The sequence below is a fragment of the Crassostrea angulata genome, chromosome 7, assembly GCF_025612915.1.
Source record: "Crassostrea angulata isolate pt1a10 chromosome 7, ASM2561291v2, whole genome shotgun sequence".
Taxonomy (NCBI): domain Eukaryota; kingdom Metazoa; phylum Mollusca; class Bivalvia; order Ostreida; family Ostreidae; genus Magallana; species Magallana angulata.
In genome coordinates, this window is record NC_069117.1 from 58,330,726 (window position 1) to 58,352,598 (window position 21,873).

The following is a 21,873-nucleotide window of genomic DNA, read 5'->3' on the forward strand; positions in this document are numbered from 1 at the left end:
AACAAGGTACTTTCAAAAAGTTGTTTTACAAACCGCTGCACAATGACTTATTTTTACTCATGGGTGTCCTCAAAAGCAACATACATCATTAAAGGGACTTGGACATGATTTGAGCTCAACATTTTCAAAATTTAATTTTTCAATTTTTATGGCTAGAATTGTTAATATATTATAGATGCTTTGAATGCTGTGACAAAATTTGAAAGTCAAATATCCCATTGGATGTAAGTTACAGAGGTTAGAATTCTTTGTTTTGTAAACAAAGCTCGAGTCCTGTTATTAATTATGTTTACATATTTGTTGTATTTGTATACGTTTCAGTCTAATGTTGCTGTTTGTTTTGAGAAAATTATTTATGAACCCAATGAATCAGTCTATCTTGTTTCCACAATTTATTTTGATAAAGAAATGGCAATTTCTTTACCGTATTTGTAAACAAATATAAGACTCGAGCTTTGTTTACATAACAACAACTTCTTTCCTCTGTATCTCGCTTGTAACATGACTTCTAACATTCAAATTTTGGTGAATCATTCAAAATACAAAAGTAAACTATTTATACATAGAAATCAAAAATAAAATTTTCATCTGAAATCGTGTCAAGGTCCCTTTAAAAAAGAAATTTAACATGCTATCTTTTTTCATACATTTACTCTTTTCAGTAAATACAATAAACATGTGTATATATATGATGCACAATAAATAATTTGTTTAAAAATATCAATTTGGATATTTATGCACATTGCAATCTTAAAACAGTTAGAATAAAAATCCAATCTGTCAATAATTATCACATATTTTATCACAGTCTTTGTAAAGAAACATTTATAGAAAGATTTATCTTCCTTGGTATCAATAAGCTAAACTCCACAGCCCGGTAATAGAATGATCATAGCTGTGACGTTGTCCTTTGCCCCGGCCAATAGAGCCGCCTGAACCAGATGCTCCGCCATTGTGCGGGAAAGGTCCCTCTGGAAATGTTCCCTAGACATGGAAGGATTGTAGTTGGACAGACGTGAGTTGCTAGGCAACGACATGAAGTCACCATAAGTATCTACATCTGCCTCGTTCCCAGACTCCTCTTCAAACGGACCAACATGGCTGCCGTTCTCCGTCTTCATGTCCTCATCCACTGTATTTTTAGCCAGATCTGTGAGCATTGTAGAGGCGCGCGGAGACATCTTTAGCCGATCTTCTGCCGGTTCGGAGAAGGAAACTCTCCGTGGGGTCTGTGTTATCAACGAGATGTTGGCCTGACTGTTAGACTCATCTATTAGAGGCCTCAGGGTGGTGCTTATTTTACTTGGGGCAGGAATAAAGTTGCTTGGAAGTAACTAAAAGTACAAATCATGTGTCAATACATAAACAAAGTCATAAACATGAGCAGATAAAATAACAAAGTTAAATAACAAAAAAAACAAATTGTTTTTAAACAATTTTTCTATTCAGATTGAGGCACTATAAGCTACAGACTGAGGTTACAGAGAACAGGCCCCGGGGCCATAAAACTTAGATGAGCTCACTTTTGATCTCAGTCTCACTTTTCCACTATATGTTCCTTTTGTAAAAGTGAGACTAAGATCAAAAGTACCAGTATGCTCATTTAGTTTTATGGCCCTGTAGCCAGGGGATTGTGATCTAAAGACAAAAGTTACAGATAGAGGGACTTTGTAAATACATGTAGAGGGGCATTGTAAATACACAAGTTAATGCTTTGTAAACAACAGACATGCGTTACCTTCAGCAGTAGATTGGTGGCCTCTGTTTCAGTGAACACCTCCCAGACTCCATGCGAGGCCAGCAGCAGAAACTGACAGTACTGGTCCACCGCCACTGACATTGTGTGGGGCTCAACAATCACACTCTTCTTCAGTGCCACATCACCATGGTTACCTAGACCCCTTGTGGTGGCTACAACTCCATTCACCCTCATCTCTTTCTCACTCAAACTGATGTCCGCTCCTACAGTACAAGGTGGTAAAATATAACTTCATTTAGATGAATTATGAGAAAACTTGAAGCATAAAACTAATAGCAACCTACTGTAATTAAGTTACTAAGATGTTAGGGTCTGCTCATTTACAGCTACACAAAAACTGATGTTTTTATTTATAAAAGCAGATCCTCAATCCAATTTTAATCACATTGGAATCTGAACTGCAATGTATATACTGTCACTGACCGGCCTTGGTGACCCGATTCTTCTCCTTCTCATTTTTGGGGGTATGGTCCTTAGTCAGGGTGTATGCCTTATTGGCCCTCACCAGTACTCCACGAACGTTTCCTACAGCAAGCATCATAAAAGAAAACCACAATAAAATATGAATGGCACTGCAGTGATCAAATGAATATGGTTATTGTAAATATTTTGAAAACTCAGGTTCTAAATATACATTAAACTTATTGTTAATTTAGACTGTGTATTTCACTCAGCTTCTTGGGATAAGCAACAGCTGCTCAATCAGCCGTTGCTTAGTACATCGCTAAATTTCAGGCATAAACATATTATATGAGAAGATACATGTACAATCAGACATGTGCCAAATAATATGAAAAGCAACTTGTTTAAAAGTTTATTTCCACCAAATATTTTCACATTATCTGTAATATTTTTGTAATAAAGTGTTTTTCCCTCAATGACCATAGACTGTATTCATACCTGCATTGGCAAGGTAGATCATGCCCATTTCCTGGGGTGGATCGTACCCCAAGGTGCTAGCTGGCTGTGATTGATCAAGCTTGTTCTCCAGGGTGGGGGGCCGGGACATGTACACATCGCTCTTTGTTTCCTCATCCTCCTCTGCCACCGGTGAAATCCCATTCCCGTGTTCAAGCTTCTCCCCACTCTGTATCACCAAGGTAACTGCTGAACATCCACTCCATCTGACCTTTGACCTTTCATCTTTACCATAGGACAACAAGATGTCTGTTAAGTAGTAAGACTTGGCAAGAGCGGATTCCATTTTGATTGTGAATGGTGCCTTCTGCTTCTTTTTCCTGTTTTCTTTCTGTTCGTCTTTATGTGCATCCTGCTTGCCGGACTTTGATCGTCGAGGCGTGATGAGTTCCTCGTACTTATCCTCGCACATGTTGACGATTTGTTGGACAATATCCACGCTCTTCTCGTGAAGTGTTACACGCTCACTCTCCTTCGTGTCTGGGCGCTCAAACGAGTACTAGAGAAAAAAAAAACATACACAGGGTAATATAGCAGGTGTAGGCTGGACTTTTGGATTCATAATCAGTAGTGTCCTCTATTGTAATTTTTAGAAGTTTAAACAATATATTTTATTTCCGTAAAGGGGAGGATTTGACAGCAGACACTGCCAATTTTTGTCCCCTCCCTATCCTACGATTTTATCAGTTTGTGCTCTTAGTATTTGATCAATTTCTTGGAGGAATACATGTATATGCTTACAGTGAGTATGCTTATGTGGTGTTTCTCCTTAATATATAGCATTATCCATTATAATTCAGCAACAAATAAGTGTGATTTAACGTAGCTCGCGGGTTTGCTGACGTCACAATAGGAATCGACGTAAAGAGTTGACCGTCATAGTAAACTCATAATTTTATTTTAAAATGACAAATGAGATATTTAGAAGTATAAAAGAAAATATTTTAAAAAGCTTATATGCGGTTAATGACTGTTTATACAAAGATTTATAATATCAAGTGCTGAAAATTTAAAGCTGTCACATACATTATCACATTTTGTTCTATAAAGATAAAGAATGAGTGTGCGTTAGAACCCTTCCATTTAAAGTCATGTTTTAAAATAGAATGTATGCATTAACTTCGCTTTTTTTTTTTACAATCATAACTTCCGTAATCTGTACTACCGATTAAATTCTTAAATTTCTTTTGGCTTGAGATACCTGTTTTATTCGATTACTTACGTATAATGTCAGTAGATGCCTGGCATTTTATTTTTGCATTGATTGACTCAGAGTTTCATAAAAACAAAAATAGCAATTTTCTGTATCTTTACAGCCTTACATTAATTGCATTTTTAGATAACATTCACAATAATGCCTAATAAGCATTAACATGTTCTAAAATGTGTTAAACAGCTAGTCTTGTCAATAAATGCATTTCAATTTTGGTGTTCTAAGAAGTAAGGAAATGATGACGTCAGGCTAACGTCGTAATGAAAATATAAGGTTTTGAGAAATCTTTTAAATCTTTAAAGTTTTTTTGCCAAAAATTGGCCGAGAACACATACTGATATTTTTTTATGAATTGATTCATAATTATCTCCTCTGTTTTTGTGTTGAGTATGATTAATTTCGTCTGAATCGTTTAAAAGTTTGAAGCATAGTTTTGTAATGCGTTTCTCGGTTAAAATGTGCATTTTACTATATATTTCATTGAAATAGCGTTGCTTGATTTTATTAATGACACTGTATTTGAAACACGATAACATTATTACCGCGCAGACGAATCTTAAATAAATTTCAGAAATAAAACTATGAAACCTATGGATCACGTGGACAAATTTTCAAGGTAGGTTTTCTCACAAGCAGGTAAACCCGCGAGCTACCTTAATCATGGTACTGTCTCATGTCAAATCATAACAACAATTCACTCAGTGACAGAGATAAATTTACCTATTCCACATCTGTAGTGTGACTAGTGTCCAGGATATTTGTAAATTTACCTGTTCCACATCCGTAGTGTCCAGGATATTTACCTGTTCCACATCCGTAGTGTCCAGAATATTTACCTGTTCCACATCAGTAGTGTCCAGGATATTTACCTGTTCCACATCAGTAGTGTCCAGAATATTTACCTGTTCCACATCCGTTGTGTCCAGAATATTTACCTGTTCCACATCAGTAGTGTCCAGAATATTTACCTGTTCCACATCAATAGTGTCCAGAATATTTACCTGTTCCACATCAGTAGTGTCCAGAATATTTACCTGTTCCACATCAGTAGTGTCCAGGATATTTACCTGTTCCACATACGTAGTGTCCAGAATATTTACCTGTTCCACATCCGTAGTGTCCAGGATATTTACCTGTTCCACATCAGTAGTGTCCAGGATATTTGTGAATTTACCTGTTCCAAATCAGTAGTGTCCAGGATATTTACCTGTTCCACATCAGTAGTGTCCAGGATATTAACCTGTTCCACATCCGTAGTGTCCAGGATATTTACCTGTTCCACATCCGTAGTGTCCAGGATATTTGTGGCTGCGGTTGACTTGGTTCTGGGATCAAACTTTGCCATTTCATTCAGCAGAAGATGGTGTAGTTCAGTAGCTGCCATGTCAGCAGCAAATCTCCCATGGTAACCGTCAAACAGCCCGAAGTAACACTTGTTCTTGTCCTCCCCAAAGCTGTCCTGGAATACTTTTGTGTCTTCCATGTAACTCTTCCATCTAAGGAAAGGATGTAAATTAAGAAACGCTGAACAGTATCAGACTGTATATACATGTGTACTCGTGTACTCAGAACACAAATTATATTTAAACAGTCTTATTTCTGCTGCAGTTTAATTTTTGCTGAATGCTAATGTATACATCCATAAAATTGTCATTGTAGTGAAAATTTCCATAAAAAAGTAACATAAAAAGTCAACATTTTTACAATTCAACAATGCATGAAAGAAATTTTCAATACAACAATATTTCAAAACTGTATACAGTTTTAATTTGTATTAAAAATTAAAATCTCCCATGGCAGTTGTGATGTCTAATATAAAATTATTTAATCAGATTTCTATCTTTATTTCATGATATTTCACCGTACTACATGTATCATAGTAGTCACTTGTGTTGACCAGAGCAAAAATGCTACATGAAATATAGGCACAGTCACATTCTTTTTTTTTTAATTTAAGGGCATTACCTTTCATTTTGAGAAGAACAGAAGCCAACAGCGAAAACACAGGATGGACTACAGTTGACCGCCATGCCATGTACATTAGTGTTGATCTCCTCGCGATTCTGTCGCTCCATTTCAAAAGTTCCCTATAATTCAAACAGAAAATCAAACATTTAAACAGAAATATTGACATAAGTCACCTTCAATAATGATCATGCAGAAAATAAATTCTTCTATTAATTTAAAAATCAACCATGCCAATTTAAACAAATCATATTAAACAGATCATATTGTCAAAAAGTAAAGCAAGACATTTACTGCCTGATCTTTCAGAGAAATTTTGAAAGGTGGACCTTAACAAGACAAAACCTTATACACAACATTACCTTAGACAACCATCTAACAATTTAATCAAAATTAGATGTCATGTTAGCTTACTCGCAACACATCGTTTGTGTTAAATTTGTTAAATTTGCTCGCTTACTCGCTACACAAACGATGAATTAGAGTGACGGTCTACAAAACACATACCACTTTCACAAACTTCTTTTATCAGAAAATGCACAGTTTGTAAAATTTACTTGAATAAAAATCATAGGTACCTGAACCTCCGCCTTTAGGTATTCATATGCATCATTTATTTCCTGAATAGCTTGCAGTTGTTTGCGAGTTTCTTTTTCTTCTCGAAGCTTTCGTATAATAATCTGTCGTCTTTTTCGTAGGCCATCTACAGATGTGGGTTTATTTTTGCCTTGATACTTCATAACCTCCAAAGCATCATGGTAGATGCGATGTTCGCGCAGGGATCGTAGGTTGATGTAGATTTTGCAGCGATCACATCGTAAGGAGATGTCAGGGGTCGTTGGGACTTCCGTTATGTTAGTTTCTGGGGTATCTGAAATATAACCACTCATTATTACACTAGTTTTTGATAATACTTGTTTCAAAAGGAAAAAGAAATATAAACTTTACTAACAACTTTTTAAAATACCAAAAACACATTATATTTTTACACATATTGTGAATGTCGTTGAATAATAATTATTGAATTGATATTATAAATGTTTACACTTAACACTGACCGTACCAGCTAGTGCATTCAAGTACTTCAATCACTCGCTGTGTCTTTTAAAATAATACATATCAATACACAACAAGTTAACAGACAAAGGTTTATGTATCACATCTATACCATTACCTCATTATCTGCAAAATGTCAAATTAACAAGTAGTTGTATTCCTTTCTAAAATGCATGTTGGTAATATTTATTAATACTTTTATACCATTTATATATGAATCCAGCACTTCAATCCATGTCTATTCATGTACCCCTATGTTCCAGAGAAACCCCCCTACTCATCAAACAACCACCTCCTCCCCTCTCCCCATTGCCCCCCCCCCCAAACAACCATACTAGTCACACACTTACATCCATTTACAATATACATCCATGGCAACAAATGTCCATATTTGAGTTTGGTAATTTCTCGGTGCCTCATGGCAGTCATTTCTGTCATTAAACTTGACTTCCTCACTGAAGTCTCCATGTTTGGCTAACCCAACTCAATACAAACAACAAAAATCAGTTCATCTCATCCAAAACCAATTTTTAAAGAAAGTTATCACACACAGGCAAATCCCTGTAAGCTTCCGTAATCCACACACCAAAAATATTGAATCAAATCAGTAGCTTTCTAAGAGGCGTGATCGTTTTATCAATCTCGGACCAAGATGTAATTGGATGTAGATTGACGGGTACCATTAAACCCTGAGCAAGCTTTCATTGAAATCAACGTCAGATTTTGGGGTGATTCTATGTTCTATCAACAATCCGCCTTCACATCCCATTTGTTGACACTCTTCAATTAAATTCCATACAAAAATATCCTGTCGTGATCCTTTTATGGAATATTAAATATTATAAAGTTGCTTTGTAATGACCTGAATATCCCCACTGTTTGGCGGATATCAAAAGATTCTGAAGATTATTTTTTCAAATCTTGCACACATCATTGTTGGGGAAAATTCGAAATCCATTAACAACATGCAAACACTATCCTGAAGAGGTCTCCATTATTCTTCTCTTTTTTATCCTTTTTCAATTGAGCCTTTATATTGATCTAAGTCAGCTAGTCAGACTGAAAATATTTCACCACATTCAACAACTCAATTTCCTCTATGCATTGGCCTCCAGGTAAGAAACGTTGAATTTTGATTTGATGTTTTTATCTGCATCACTTCAGCAGAATCTCTGTCAGAGTTTGGCAATATTGTCGCTGAATCACAGAGGGTAACAAAATCAATCGGCAGGAAATTCTGTATTATCACTGTTTTCTCTTTCAGAGAGATCATACTGTCTCGTGAAAACCCAATGAGTAGGTACAACACAAAGCTAACAAACAGGCAGGGTACACATATAAAGCAGGTGTCGAAATATCACCAAGTCTCAGCGATGTTTGTTCAACTCTGCAGGAACAGGTATTTCAGATGAGCAGAAAGAGTGAACCTGTCTTGTGGACCAGTTTTTAGTTCTTGTCTACCCTGCTCTACATACACCTTGGTTTCTATAACTCTGAGAATGGGCAAAGCTTCTTTCACTAAGTCATCCATTGTTGTGATGTCAGGTATTTAGACGAGAAATAAGACACTAAAAATAATTCCTTTCAGGTGCCAATCCAAGCTATATCAACAGAAAAACATTGTGGTTCTGATAAGAGGCAGTCTCACAAAATGTACCCATCATGGATGTGGAATTCAGGAAGTTGAGCTTTTTTATACAAAAGGCAAGAATTTCATTTCATTTATCTACATTGTATAATTATATATAGCAACAAGAGACGGGGTGAAGCCAAGGGTGGAGTGCAATAGAGAGGTCACAGTACCCATGTAACCACACTGACCTTGTTGTCAGGACAACAAGCAGAATGATGGTCATGGACCATGGATATTTGGCTTAAGGTGGGCCAGGTTAGGTAGGAACAGAGTGTATTGGAAACGGTGTGTTCCCGTTTTGCACACATTTGATAATTGGGTATAGAACAATAGGTGTGAATTGTGTTGTGATAGCAATTATAGTCTGCTTTCGGTCAAAGATTTTACCTGGTTTTTTACCTGTGTTTTATCAGCGCCTTAACGATAAAACAAGAAGAATATAGACATTTTGTTGTATTTTAGGTCTAATAATTATCACCATTTTATCGTTTGATTCAATAAAGATAATGATATATTTAAAAAGTCTTCAATTTCCGCACACTGATTAAAAAAAAATAATTATTAGATGATTTGACTTTCAATTTTTTGTCCATTTACCTTAAATATAAAACAAAATGAATCAGAAAAAATTGCTGGCCCCAAGCCAATTGGAAGCCGATTCAATGGATATAGTTACCGTATAAGATGAAGGGGAAAACTACATGGACAGTCATATGGGGTACTCCGTGTCTCTTTTTACAATTGAGTTGCAAATTATGTAAAACGCATGTTTATAATTGATTGTTTGGTTTCAACAGAAAGAATATTATGAAAGAAAACAGATCTTTATCACAAAATATTTCAATCTTTAAAGTAGCGACCTTGACGGTAGTTCTTATGACATCACCGCTTTAGTATATGGCGGGTCACTTTCTAGTTTTTCAAATCAGAGGTTAAATACATTAAAAAAAATCTGACAAAAATAATATTTTAATATTGATGCGATATAACTCAAACTGAAAAAGGTTGAAAATGCATGAATTAGGTCTACATTTGATAGGTTTTGTGAAATAATCTTTACAGTTTTTGAAGCATATAAAATTGCCGATTTATCATCATACAGTTTGTCTATTTCTTCGATTATTCAAGCCACAACACAAATGAAAAATATTAAGCAGCGTTTTCACTAGGCACATCTCCTCCATTTATGTCAGCAAAAGCAATAATTTAATATTAACATATGATATTTTTTCTTCAAACTTTTAGCGTATACATGTTTTTCCTATAGGCAATAAAGTTAAACAAAGGCGCTACATATTCAACATTTTTGCAATAATCTTTCTTATTTAAAAAAAATAATGAAATTGTTCATGACCAAATTGATGTTTGAAATGAAATTCATGAATATGGATGGGCATTATTATGTAAATGTGCAAGTAATATTGTAAGATAAAATAAATGTAAATATAAATTGCGAGTAGATATGTTTTACCTATCTTATTGTCAATCACCCTCGCAGGAATTGTGATATAGACTATAGCAATTAAGTAATTATCTCACCTGGTCAAATTCCCGTTTCGCACACATTTTTTCGATACCTAATTTTCAAATGTGTGCAAAACGGGAACAAACCTTGGAAACATACTGTACATACTGTAAAAAAAATTACAAAGTATGAACAGACAAATGACATGTGTAACCTAAGTGAATTAATAATCTACTTATGTTAAATTTAACAATGGGATGAGTAGATCTTTTTGTCAAACATCAAAAAGACAAAGAATCAGTTTAAAGAAAGTGGATCCGGTAAATAAATAATAAAGGTCAAGTGAATAAACAACAGAGTATTAATACTTTTAAAACATTTTAAAAATCTTTTCAATTTCTTTTATATGGTACATCATGTCATAGCAGTGAAAATGTTTGTAAATACATGTGTATAATTGTGTCAGGGCAGTATCTTATAATTCCAGCATCTGGAGGGTACACAGAAGAATTCACCTCACAAAAATAACAAAAAGTGTTTAAACGAGGTAGGTACAGGTATTATTGGTAGACATGCATAAACATTATTGTTAAAGTAAATGGAAACTATTAAACTTATTGTGCATTTTTTTTCATATGAAGAGGTAATATTTCAAATAATCATTTTAACTGGATGCATTAACCAATTTCAGTTCAATTCCTACATGTTAATTAAATTCTAGATTTTATGAATATCTGCAATCAGCAGTTTATAAAATAAAATATCAGTTAGTTATAAATTCCAAAATCACCCAGTTGCCCAACCTTCTTGGAAATATTAAGGTATAAATAACAATGTCATGAATATCAACCTTCAAGAAAAAAGAAAAAAACTTTACTGCCAAACTGGACCAGAACTGTCCAAAAAATACTACTGGTAAATGGAAGAATTCAAACTTAATTTAAGCTACAACCAAACTGGACCAGAACTGTCCAAAAAATACTACTAGTAAATGGAAGAATTCAAACTTAATTTAAGCTACAACCAAACTGGACCAGAACTGTCCAAAAAATACTACTAGTAAATGGAAGAATTCAAACTTAATTTAAGCTACAACCAAACTGGACCAGAACTGTCCAAAAAATACTACTAGTAAATGGAAGAATTCAAACATAATTTAAGCTACAACCAAACTGGACCAGAACTGTCCAAAAAATACTACTAGTAAATGGAAGAATTCAAACATTATTTAAGCTACAACCAAACTGGACCAGAACTGTCCAAAAAATACTACTAGTAAATGGAAGAATTCAAACATAATTTAAGATACAACCAAACTGGACCAGAACTGTCCAAAAAATACTACTAGTAAATGGAAGAATTCAAACATAATTTAAGCTACAACCAAACTGGACCAGAACTGTCCAAAAAATACTACTAGTAAATGGAAGAATTCAAACTTAATTTAAGCTACAACCAAACTGGACCAGAACTGTCCAAAAAATACTACTAGTAAATGGAAGAATTCAAACTTAATTTAAGCTACAACCAAACTGGACCAGAACTGTCCAAAAAATACTACTAGTAAATGGAAGAATTCAAACATAATTTAAGCTACAACCAAACTGGACCAGAACTGTCCAAAAAATACTACTAGTAAATGGAAGAATTCAAACATAATTTAAGCTACAATCAAACTGGACCAGAACTGTCCAAAAAATACTACTAGTAAATGGAAGAATTCAAACATAATTTAAGCTACAACCAAACTGGACCAGAACTGTCCAAAAAATACTACTAGTAAATGGAAGAATTCAAACATAATTTAAGCTACAACCAAACTGGACCAGAACTGTCCAAAAAATACTACTAGTAAATGGAAGAATTCAAACATAATTTAAGCTACAACCAAACTGGACCAGAACTGTCCAAAAAATACTACTAGTAAATGGAAGAATTCAAACTTAATTTAAGCTACAACCAAACTACCAGAATCTTAGTGCAGTACTACAAAATGTGTTTAGAAAGACTAGATGTTCAAAATTTCAACCTTAATACTGAAATAGCTACAGTGTTCCAGTTCTAACAGTTAATTAAATTATTCTGGACAATACACGGTGATGCAGGTATGTAAGTAGTCATTTCTCATACAATTGCAATCTCAGTGTGAACTTTGAGTCCATAGATTCGGTAGTACCAAAGTACCAATGATAGGATTCATATTAAAATATATGGTTAATCAAATTTGTATTTCATGCAAATAGCCTATAACAAATGCATAAAGTTAGCATTAGTATAATTGATTAAGAAGGTATCAAGAGAAAATGCTATATGATATTTATCAAATAAACTCTGAAGGTGAACATCCATGCTACCTTCTATCTTTTCATAAAATAAGAATGAAAATCCTCAATCTCTCCAGACATGCTCAATTTTCCTGGGAGTTATGGATTGTGCTTGTTGTATTTTAGTAAAGAACACCTTGGACTTAATTGAAAATGATTGATGAAACCAGACTATAAAACCAAGATACTCCCGCTGATTTCACAGACCAACCAAAAGTCAATCGTGACCCAAATGGGATGCTCTTGGGCATTTGAAGTTAATGTAGTTTTAGTGGTTTCAAATCTAATTCTTATTGTAGATTGCATGAGAATTTGTAAATAAATTGTCGTTAAGATTAAGGGATCCTATTTTTTTTAAGACAAACCAAATCTACTACAGATTGAAAATGCACCTTATCATAGTACAATATTGATCTGCTGCGACTTTTACTATAAATCTGCACACATTCTTAGTTTCATAAAGTGTTCACTATTTGATATTTTGATCCTGATAAAATAACATGACTCTTTATTTTCGAATTCCATCTTTTACACCTAGTATGACCAAACTTGTACACACCCCCTCTACCATTCTGTGTGAAGATATTATGATCTTCCCCTGACCAGATCTGTAGACATTGTCCCACCGCTGTAAGGGGGTTCTCGGTGGGTTCTCAGTAAACATTGCCCCCCCCCCCCATGCGCTGTGGATGGGTTCTTTACCTGATCTTTAGACATTGGTCCCCCCGCTGTGGGAGGGTTCTCTGTAGACATTGTACCCCCCCCCCCCCCCCCCCCTGCTGTGGGCGGGGTCTTTAACTTTAACTGATCTTTAGACATTGGTCCCCCCCCCCCCATCTGTGGGTGGGTTTTTACCTGATCTGTAGACATTGAAACCCCTCCTGTTGGTGGGTTCTTCTTTACCTGATGTGTATGCATTGTCCCCTTGCTGTCTGTGAGTTTTTTTACCTGATCTGTAGACATTGTCCCCTTGCTGTCTGTGAGTTTTTTTTACCTGATCTGTAGACATTGTCCCCTTGCTGTCTGTGAGTTTTTTTACCTGATCTGTAGACATTGTCCCCTTGCTGTCTGTGAGTTTTTTTTTACCTGATCTGTAGACATTGTCCCCTTGCTGTCCGTGGGTCGGTAGTTCTCCCTCCTCTTCATCGAATCTGTCTGAGTACTCATCTTCTGTCACCTCCTCCATCATGGGTGTGGTCTCTTTGTCTGCTGAGGTCATGATGACACAATGAAGTACTGTCTCTACCTGATCAATAAAATATAACAGCTAGTACTCACGAATGATGAACTCAAAAGAACAGTCATTGTTATATTCTGATTTGTAAAGAATTGTAGAAAACAGCAGAAATGTATTTTCCCCTACAGGAAATCGCGTACTTGTTAACAAAATTAAATGAACTTTTTTCACTGCAGGACAAAAGGTAATGACAAAAGAAGAAGAAATGCTATCAATTTATCACGGCCTAAAATGGAATACATGAACCATATTTTTTTTTTTGGGGGGGGGGGGGGGTGATAACGAAAACAGACATTGTAATCGTTGAATTCGTTTTCAACAAATAACAAAATCTCTTGTTTTTATAATAAAGCAATAATACCGACACATAAATATAAATAACTCTAATTAAATAAAATGATTAAAAATCTTGAAAAGCACCTGCTTATCCTAGCAACAGGAAGTTTACATTGTTTATGTAAAAGAAAAAACCGTTTCCCGTATAAATATGGAGTTTGGAGTTATCTCCCATTGACCATACCATAAAGATTTCAGTTTTTAAAAAAAATCCAATCAATTAATCTAATATCGCTCTCTAATCTTTAAGAATTCGGCTTATTAGTAATTTCAAGTTTTATTAAGTAAAAAAGAAACAAAAAAATATATCTTTTAAAGAACACTTTTAATATAGTATTTAAGAAAGAATTGTTTTACCGCTTTTAAAACTTTTTTGATAGAAATTGACTAAAGCACATTTTTGTCACTCTTAATAATGATGTTTATTTTTTAAAAGATTTTCTCTTTCTAAATTAAGGATACTTCAAAATGTTGAATTTAAAAGTTAGTGTATATTTCGGAGAGAGAGAGAGAGAGAGAGAGAGAGAGAGAGAGAGAGAGAGAGAGAGAGAGTATATGGTAAGTAAATAGTGTTCAATCTCAAAGACTTGTAAAGTTTCGTCCGATATTTGCTGTAGATAGTTAACTCGGTCATAGATTACCCTCTTTATCACCAGCCACTTTGGATATCAGTGATGGGTCATAGCAGGTACGTAATCGATAATAAAATACCACAAGTTAAATAAACTAGAGCGCTGCTTATGTCCTTGTATCAGTGTATACTCTGTATATCTTGGCCATGGAAACGTCCGTCAGGACTGATCTTTATGACAACCTGTCGTGAACCCCCAGTATTCTGCTTTAACATGCACGTGTTAAGCATTAAATCGTAAAACCAGAAAAACTTGCGAGATATATTTGTAAGTCTGACAAGGCAGGGAAACATGTCGACGTGATTTTGGACTGTTCTCAAGGTTAAAACACGCCATTTTCTCGTGTCTTAATTTATTTCACTTTTTTAGATATATACACCTTGATTACATTCGCTATATAAAGTACAGCTAGGCAATACTAGAAAGTTTTACAATCTGGCTAAAACTTTATATCATAGATTCTGGACTCGCATATGGTTTTCATTAAATATGCAAATGTTTACCAGTGTCAAAATTCTGAAGCACGGGCAAGACTCTAAAAAAGTGTATCAACATAAAATATTCATTTGAAATGATAAATAAATCTAAAAATTGTGCGTATTTTTTAGTTTAGGAAGCTTTATTCATTAACTTATGCTAATGACATCAAAATGATATCATAAAGAACAATTCACAAAGGTGACTATAATAGTCAGAGAGAGTAAGCGTCAGTTCAAAAGTTCACAACGATCCATCATTTCTTCATTTAGGGTCTAGACAGAGATTGTCGACACTCACTTACCAAGCTAGGCATTAAAAGCCATTCTCGCTGAATTCACTAGAAACATTGCGAATAATTTAACAAGCAAAACAAATTATTTTTTAAATTTTTTCTAATCTTCAGACATAATAAGAAAAAAACCTCAATTACAATTATCAAAATAATTGACAAAATTTGATAAAAATGCAAGATACATTATGACATCATCGGATGTACCTTATGACCCGGAAGTCATGCACCTTTATTTTGGGGGACAACAGGTAAATGTATTGATATATGCATTTAACTGCACAAAATTGTCTGTCATATATCAAATCTAGATGAATATTTGAGGAACATAAATCAAGATTTAAAAATCATTACTTCCGAATTCGTTCAAAAATAAATTACAACACAGACATTTTACTGGATTTCTAGAGGTTACTCTGCGTGCCTGAAAGTTTACAAACACACCTATGCGTCTCATATCAGGTGAGTCTGGTCTGTTTGTTCTAACAAAGACAATTGTTGGTTAAGCTAAATCAGACTATGGACCGTGAAGTATCCCATAGTGATTGACCACACTAATACTGGTACTCGCAATCAATCTTAGCTGCAGGTCTGCATATTTGTAAATATGAAATTATAGTTTAGATTAAATATAAAAATTGAAATGTGATTAAAAGTCTGAAAAAAAAATATATTGCTATGTACGTAAACCAAGAATACAGGCTGTCTGAGCGCGTGCACTTAAGTAAATAATACTGATATCAATTTCTATTCCATATACATGCATTCAACTTCATAACAATCAATATAAATGGACAAAAAAGTTGGAGTGCATGTTAAAACATCATTTAACTCAATTTGATAAAACGCTAACACTCAAATTATACATCAAAATAGCATACAAAAAGCAATACAACCCAGAGCCTCATTTATGAACAAGTATTCAACCCCCCCCCCCCCTTTCCATTATAAAAACAAACAAAAAAGCCATTTTGCAAAGACATGGAAAATGTTTTAAGACAACACATCATGTATGTAAAACTAAACCAATACATCGGTCAAAGACATGGAACATGATAAACGACATAGCACATCCGTATGGACGAAGAAGATCATGTGGATTAACATAGCACACCTGGTGGAAAAATATCGCATTATATAAAAAAAAACCTCATGAAAAGACAACATAGCGTATGATGAAAGAACACTACAAGAGTAAAACCAGAAAACAATGGGAAGGTCGACTCAATTCATATTGTATAAAGAAAGGACACAGTATAGTAAGTAAGTAAGTAAGTAAGTAAGTAAATGATTTATTATAGCGACATGTGTTTCATATGTATACATGTATTAATACTAGTATTATACAATAGCTTAAGGAATAAACACCCGGCCCATCAGACCTATATGTCACTTTATATACATGAATATACAAAAAATACGTTTACGCTTTGCTATTTTTGAATAGGATAAACTGCACAATAATAGTAGAAATATAGCACATCATATTAAGAAAGAACACTAAATGAATAACGTAACAAAAAAGACGACATAAAAGACGGCATGCCAAAAAATTTAAAACCATGTGAACAACACAGCATAGCAATCGAATCAAAATTAGACCCTTCAGGCTCCTGTATTTGATATGTCGCTGTGGGGATCGATGTCGTAACCGGGGAGCGGATGCAAAATCTAATTTTAATCAGATCGCAAGCACACCCGTGTAACCAGCACATCAATGAAAAACACAGCAAACAAAAGACGGCCCATCGTCACACTTTGCAAATACTAGTAGTGCACACTATGTAAAGACAGCTCCTTGCAAAAGGCAACACTGGCATGTCACTTGAAAACAGACTCATCGGGAAAACAGTAAACCAAGAACATACAGAGCACCACGTTGAGACAGCGTTTGAACCAAACATCGGGAGAAGAAAGAATGCTCAGACCATCAGAAATAAGCAGTCATATGATCCAAGACCATTAGGTAAAAAGCAGAACACTATCTAAAACGACAGCAAATCCTGTGGAATTATTTCTATTCGTGGGGGTCAATGTTCGTGGGTAGCCAAAATTTTCCTGGTTTGTGGTAAAGTAATTTCGTTGGTAGCGAGTTCTATTTCGTAAATAAATATTAAACATATTTTTGCATATACATTTGTGGGGATGTAAATTCGTAGGCAAGAGTTACCCATGAAGCCATGAACAGTGGTACCCCACGAACAATGATGATTCCACAGAATTGCAAAATAGCACATTATACAAAAAGATTACAGCGTATGAACAAAAAACATTATGTGTGTAAATAAATAAATCAGGTGAAGATAGTATTGATCGAAGAAACAGGCAAGAACTAGTGTGCATACAATGCAAAAAAACATAAATATATATGACTTTATAAAAACAAGATATAATTTATATATCAAAATAGAGCACCTTAATGGAAGACTTAGCATAGCAGATCTCATTAGATGAAGCGTATGAAGTCTAATTATTATCACTAATTGTATAAATATATTTTTAATGTATATTATAGCACAAATTGCAAACTCAAAGAAAATCATACAAAGCACAGATAAGCAATCGTTTATCGTTCTAATTGTAACCTGTAAATTGTAAGGACTTTCAGAATTGTATATATACATCACAGACTACACTGGTGGTGGTGATTTCAATCAGTTGATTACAGACTGTCAAAAGTATGGGTCTTACATATAGAATACTTAAAGCATAAATTAATAGAACAATTTTAAAATTAAACATGTTAAGTTCTAAATACCGTATATCCGGTAACTTTCGCGATGATCTAATTTTCGCTCTTTCGGGGTAATTTTTACATCGCAAATACACCCACCGCAAAATACGTGTTTTCAAAACGCTGAAATAATATCCGTTATTGCTTGCTACAAGAAACTTTTTATTTGCAAAAATGACTGACCCAACTGAAAAAAAAAATCAAACCTTCACGCGACAATCGAAATAAAAAGGAGCTGTGTGGCGAAGGTTTGATTTTAATCAGACTGCAAATCGCACATTATCAAATAAGATTTCCTTTTTCCATTCTCACATAGAATGCTCTATATGGGACAATTAAGATAAAAAGAGGCTTTGTACTTGATATGAATTGATATGTTAGTTAACATCATTCCGTATATTGGCAATTGTGGCGGATACAGATGATGCTACTGGTGTAAATAACTAAGGCAAGTGAAGCTTTAAAATCTAACAGTCTTTAGGAATAGGTTTGGGACGCCGTTTCAAAGACCACGTTTTATCAAATAATTAATAAAATACAGATTTTTGAAAAACGTGTGGTGATGACGTCATTTAAAAGTCAAGGGCATTCAGTTGTACATGTAAACAATTTGCGTAATAACCGCCCCTAACTCTCTTTGCTGTTATAAAATATTAAAAGGAAAAGAAGCGTGCTGCGATCTGTGAAACGACAAAAAAGGTCGATAGCTGCCAAAAGTCGCTCCGTTTATAAACGTAGCAACAGTTACTTGTCATTGAAGTTGTTGATAAAACGTAGCCATAACTTTGCGGTCAGGTCAGACGCATACACGTCACTGCTATTCCTCTGCACGATGCGCAGCGCAAATGCGCCTTCCTGTCGCAGATATTCATTCACAAATCGACGGAACTCCTTTTTCTTGTAGAACCTTTCCTTATTGCGTAGCTTTTCTTTTGTCATTTCCTTATCTCTCAAATCGGGATTTATTTCCAATAACTTTTCGATGAATAGCATTTTGTTGATCGGAAAGAACACGCGCCATAACCACAAAACCAAACTTCCGCAAGTCACCATGGCAACGAAAGCATACCAGAACCAAAGGATGAAGAAAAATGATTCGAAGAACATGTTGAATGGAAGCACGCATTGCACGGTCCAAGATTGCACATTCGACAACTGTCGGATCTTAAAATCACACATAGCGACGCGCGGAAATTCCACTAGCCCCAGCTGGTTGATTTCGGAACGACGACGCCCAAAGAAATCCACTCCCAGATTAAGATAGAAATGTTGACCCAGAACTGCGTCGAGTAAAAAAAACTGGCCGATTACATTTAAACAGTATAGGCACTTTATAAAGATATATATCGCAGGTAGATAATTTCCACTTCTTTTTCCACATAAGGTGTTCTTGAATGCGTTCTCCTTTTTGCGGTGCAGTTGAAGCCAGCGTTCAATATAGACACTTGTGTGTTCGATAGATTGCTGACGTTCATTCCACGTCATTTCCTTTGTGTCCGAAGCTAAACGCGCGAGATGTCCTAAGTTGATACCAGACGAGTTGCTGATGAGACGCCACAAGACGTTTGGAAGCTTAAACATGAGTGCCATTAGAAGCAATATCACGGGGATCCATGGGTAATACTTGATAAGATGGCGGCGTCTTACTTCGTCGTTTTGAGACAACCCCTCTGAAGGAGGGACGTAGTATGTGTAGGAGATCCAGCAGTAGTTCTGGACGTACTCCACGTGAGAATCCGTGAACTCGGCCGGGCACCAGCAGTCGATCGGCGACTTATGGATGATGAACTGTAGGAAAGCTGTGTAAACGGCGAAGGCCCCAAGGAGGACCATGGTAAAGACACAGCTCAAACGGTCGGCCAAGTCGTCATCTTTGTTTCCAGACAAGTTAAAGGAGAAAAGATATGTCTTCTCCACCTCCACGCCATCTTCTATTTCTGTCACCTTCCTCAAGAAAGTGATTCGATCTCCAGACCCACCTTCAAAATGCACTTCTTCGTCCGCTTCCATGTTTGTTTTTTTTTCTTCTTAAATGACAATATGTTTAAAAATACACTTATGGGGTTTTTTAATTTTGGGTTTCGACTGTTTACTTTCGATTTATTCATCCGCTTCGCGATTTTAAAAACTCAAATGAGTGTCGGTTTCGATACGTGAAGAAGTTTTTGTCAATCTGTCATTCACTCCAATATCCACGCATCATTGATCACATTTCACCAAACACACAGTACATCTTCCTTGGAAACCCTTAACATAAGTACAGCGAGTTACACGCAGGTTTAAAAAATGGAAGCAATTTATGTTTTTTATGTGTTGCAAATTTTTGGAAATAAAGTAAACCTAGATTCTTAATTTGAATGAATACAATATCTGTCGATCTTGCGATATTGAATTCGAAATAATCGCAAAAATAGCGAAAAAAATATCATAACAAAAATACAGCGTATATGGTATAGTTTATCATATAGATTTAATGATACATGTATTTTTTATGTAGCTTTGTTGGAATATGAATAATATCTTGACTAAAATCTTTGAGATTTGAAATCGGTGTGGATCAATACAAGTTAAAGCAATTAATGTACATATCATAACGAGGCTTTACCTTTTCGACAACGCTGCGCAAGTATGGATATAAACTGCAAATATTCACGCATGTATACATTTCAAAATCTAAAAAATTTCTTGCAATTTTTTTTAATTGCTTGCTTTTACAATATTTTGGATCTGATTCAGTGAATAGTCGGTGTACCAAATCTCCCGACCCGTCGTCTGATGCAGTGTTGTAATATAACCATGTGGATCATTTGAAGCGTTTACAAGTGTTTTTCTCTGAAAAAAAATTCAGTATGCAAAATAACTTAGTAACGCGATCGAACTCAAAACTCAAAGCTGAAAAATGACCCAAATATACTTTTAAAAGGGCTAGGAAGCTAGCATCAATTGATAGAAAGAAAAATAGATTTCACTCACCTGCAAAACACAAATACATGCGGTCAGATCAAATTCAAATGAGATTGATCGGCCAATAACGATGTGTCCAGAAAGAAAGAAGATAGGGAGGTTATGGGTTGGCTGCTGCATGCAGAAATAAGTATAGGGACTTCATTCTTACGGCAATTGTATTCAGGAATAAGTACACAGGTAGGTTATGGTTTAGCTGATGCATCCAGGAAGTATGTAAATATGGAGGTTATGGTTTTGGCTGCTGTCTCCAAGAAATAAGTAGAAAGATAAGTTATGGTTTGGCTACTATATCCAGGAAGTTGGTAAATATGGAGGTTATGGTTTTGGCTTCTGTCTCAAGAATAAGTAGACAGATAAGTTATGGTTGGGCTACTATATCCAGGAAGTGGGTAAATATGGAGGTTATGGTTTTGGCTTCTGTCTCCAAGAAGTAAGTAGATAGGGAGGTTATGGTTGGGCTACTATATCCAGGAAGTGGGTAATTATGGAGGTTATGGTTTTGGCTGCTAAATCAGAAAAATAAATAGATACTAGGGAGATTACTGTCCGCGCTGCTGTAGCCAAAATGTCAGTAGATAGAGATTTTATTGTTTGGGCTGCTTTATCCAGGAAGTATGTAGATCGGACGGTTTGGGCTGTTATATTAAGGAAGTAAGTAGGTATGGAGGTCATGAACAGGTCTGATGTAAATACAACAAGTAGATAGTGAGATTATGGTTTTGACTACTATAGGCAGATCGTAAGTAGATATATTATGGGTTTGGCTGCTAAAGGCAGATCGTAAGTAGATATATGATGGTTTTGACTACTAAAGGCAGATCGTAAGTAGATATATTATGGTTTTGGTCGATGTACATGTATGAAC

General features: G+C 35.2%; 2 protein-coding genes across 3 annotated transcripts; both read right to left on the reverse strand.

The window, feature by feature from the left end:
• Positions 1-634: 634 nt before the first annotated feature.
• LOC128192462 (protein phosphatase 2C-like domain-containing protein 1) lies at positions 635-14,064 on the reverse strand. 2 transcript variants are annotated; one of them, XM_052865148.1, is made up of 9 exons: positions 13,991-14,064; positions 13,420-13,579; positions 6,434-6,726; positions 5,856-5,977; positions 5,164-5,386; positions 2,660-3,176; positions 2,183-2,284; positions 1,739-1,962; positions 635-1,334 (listed from the first exon to the last, which is right to left on the reverse strand). In XM_052865148.1, the coding sequence occupies exons 2-9, from the start codon at positions 13,550-13,552 to the stop codon at positions 861-863; spliced, it is 2,088 nt and encodes a 695-aa protein (XP_052721108.1). In that variant the 5' UTR covers positions 13,553-13,579; positions 13,991-14,064; the 3' UTR covers positions 635-860. The 2 variants fall into 2 exon arrangements, with proteins under 2 accessions (XP_052721108.1, XP_052721109.1); XM_052865149.1 differs by lacking the exons at positions 13,420-13,579; positions 13,991-14,064 and adding an exon at positions 7,262-7,520.
• Positions 14,065-15,392: 1,328 nt separating this feature from the next.
• Positions 15,393-20,307, reverse strand: LOC128192464 (innexin unc-9-like). Its single transcript, XM_052865152.1, has one exon. It carries the CDS (start codon positions 20,049-20,051, stop codon positions 18,786-18,788), a length of 1,266 nt encoding a protein of 421 aa, XP_052721112.1. The 5' UTR covers positions 20,052-20,307; the 3' UTR covers positions 15,393-18,785.
• Between the last annotated feature and the right edge of the window lie 1,566 nt (positions 20,308-21,873).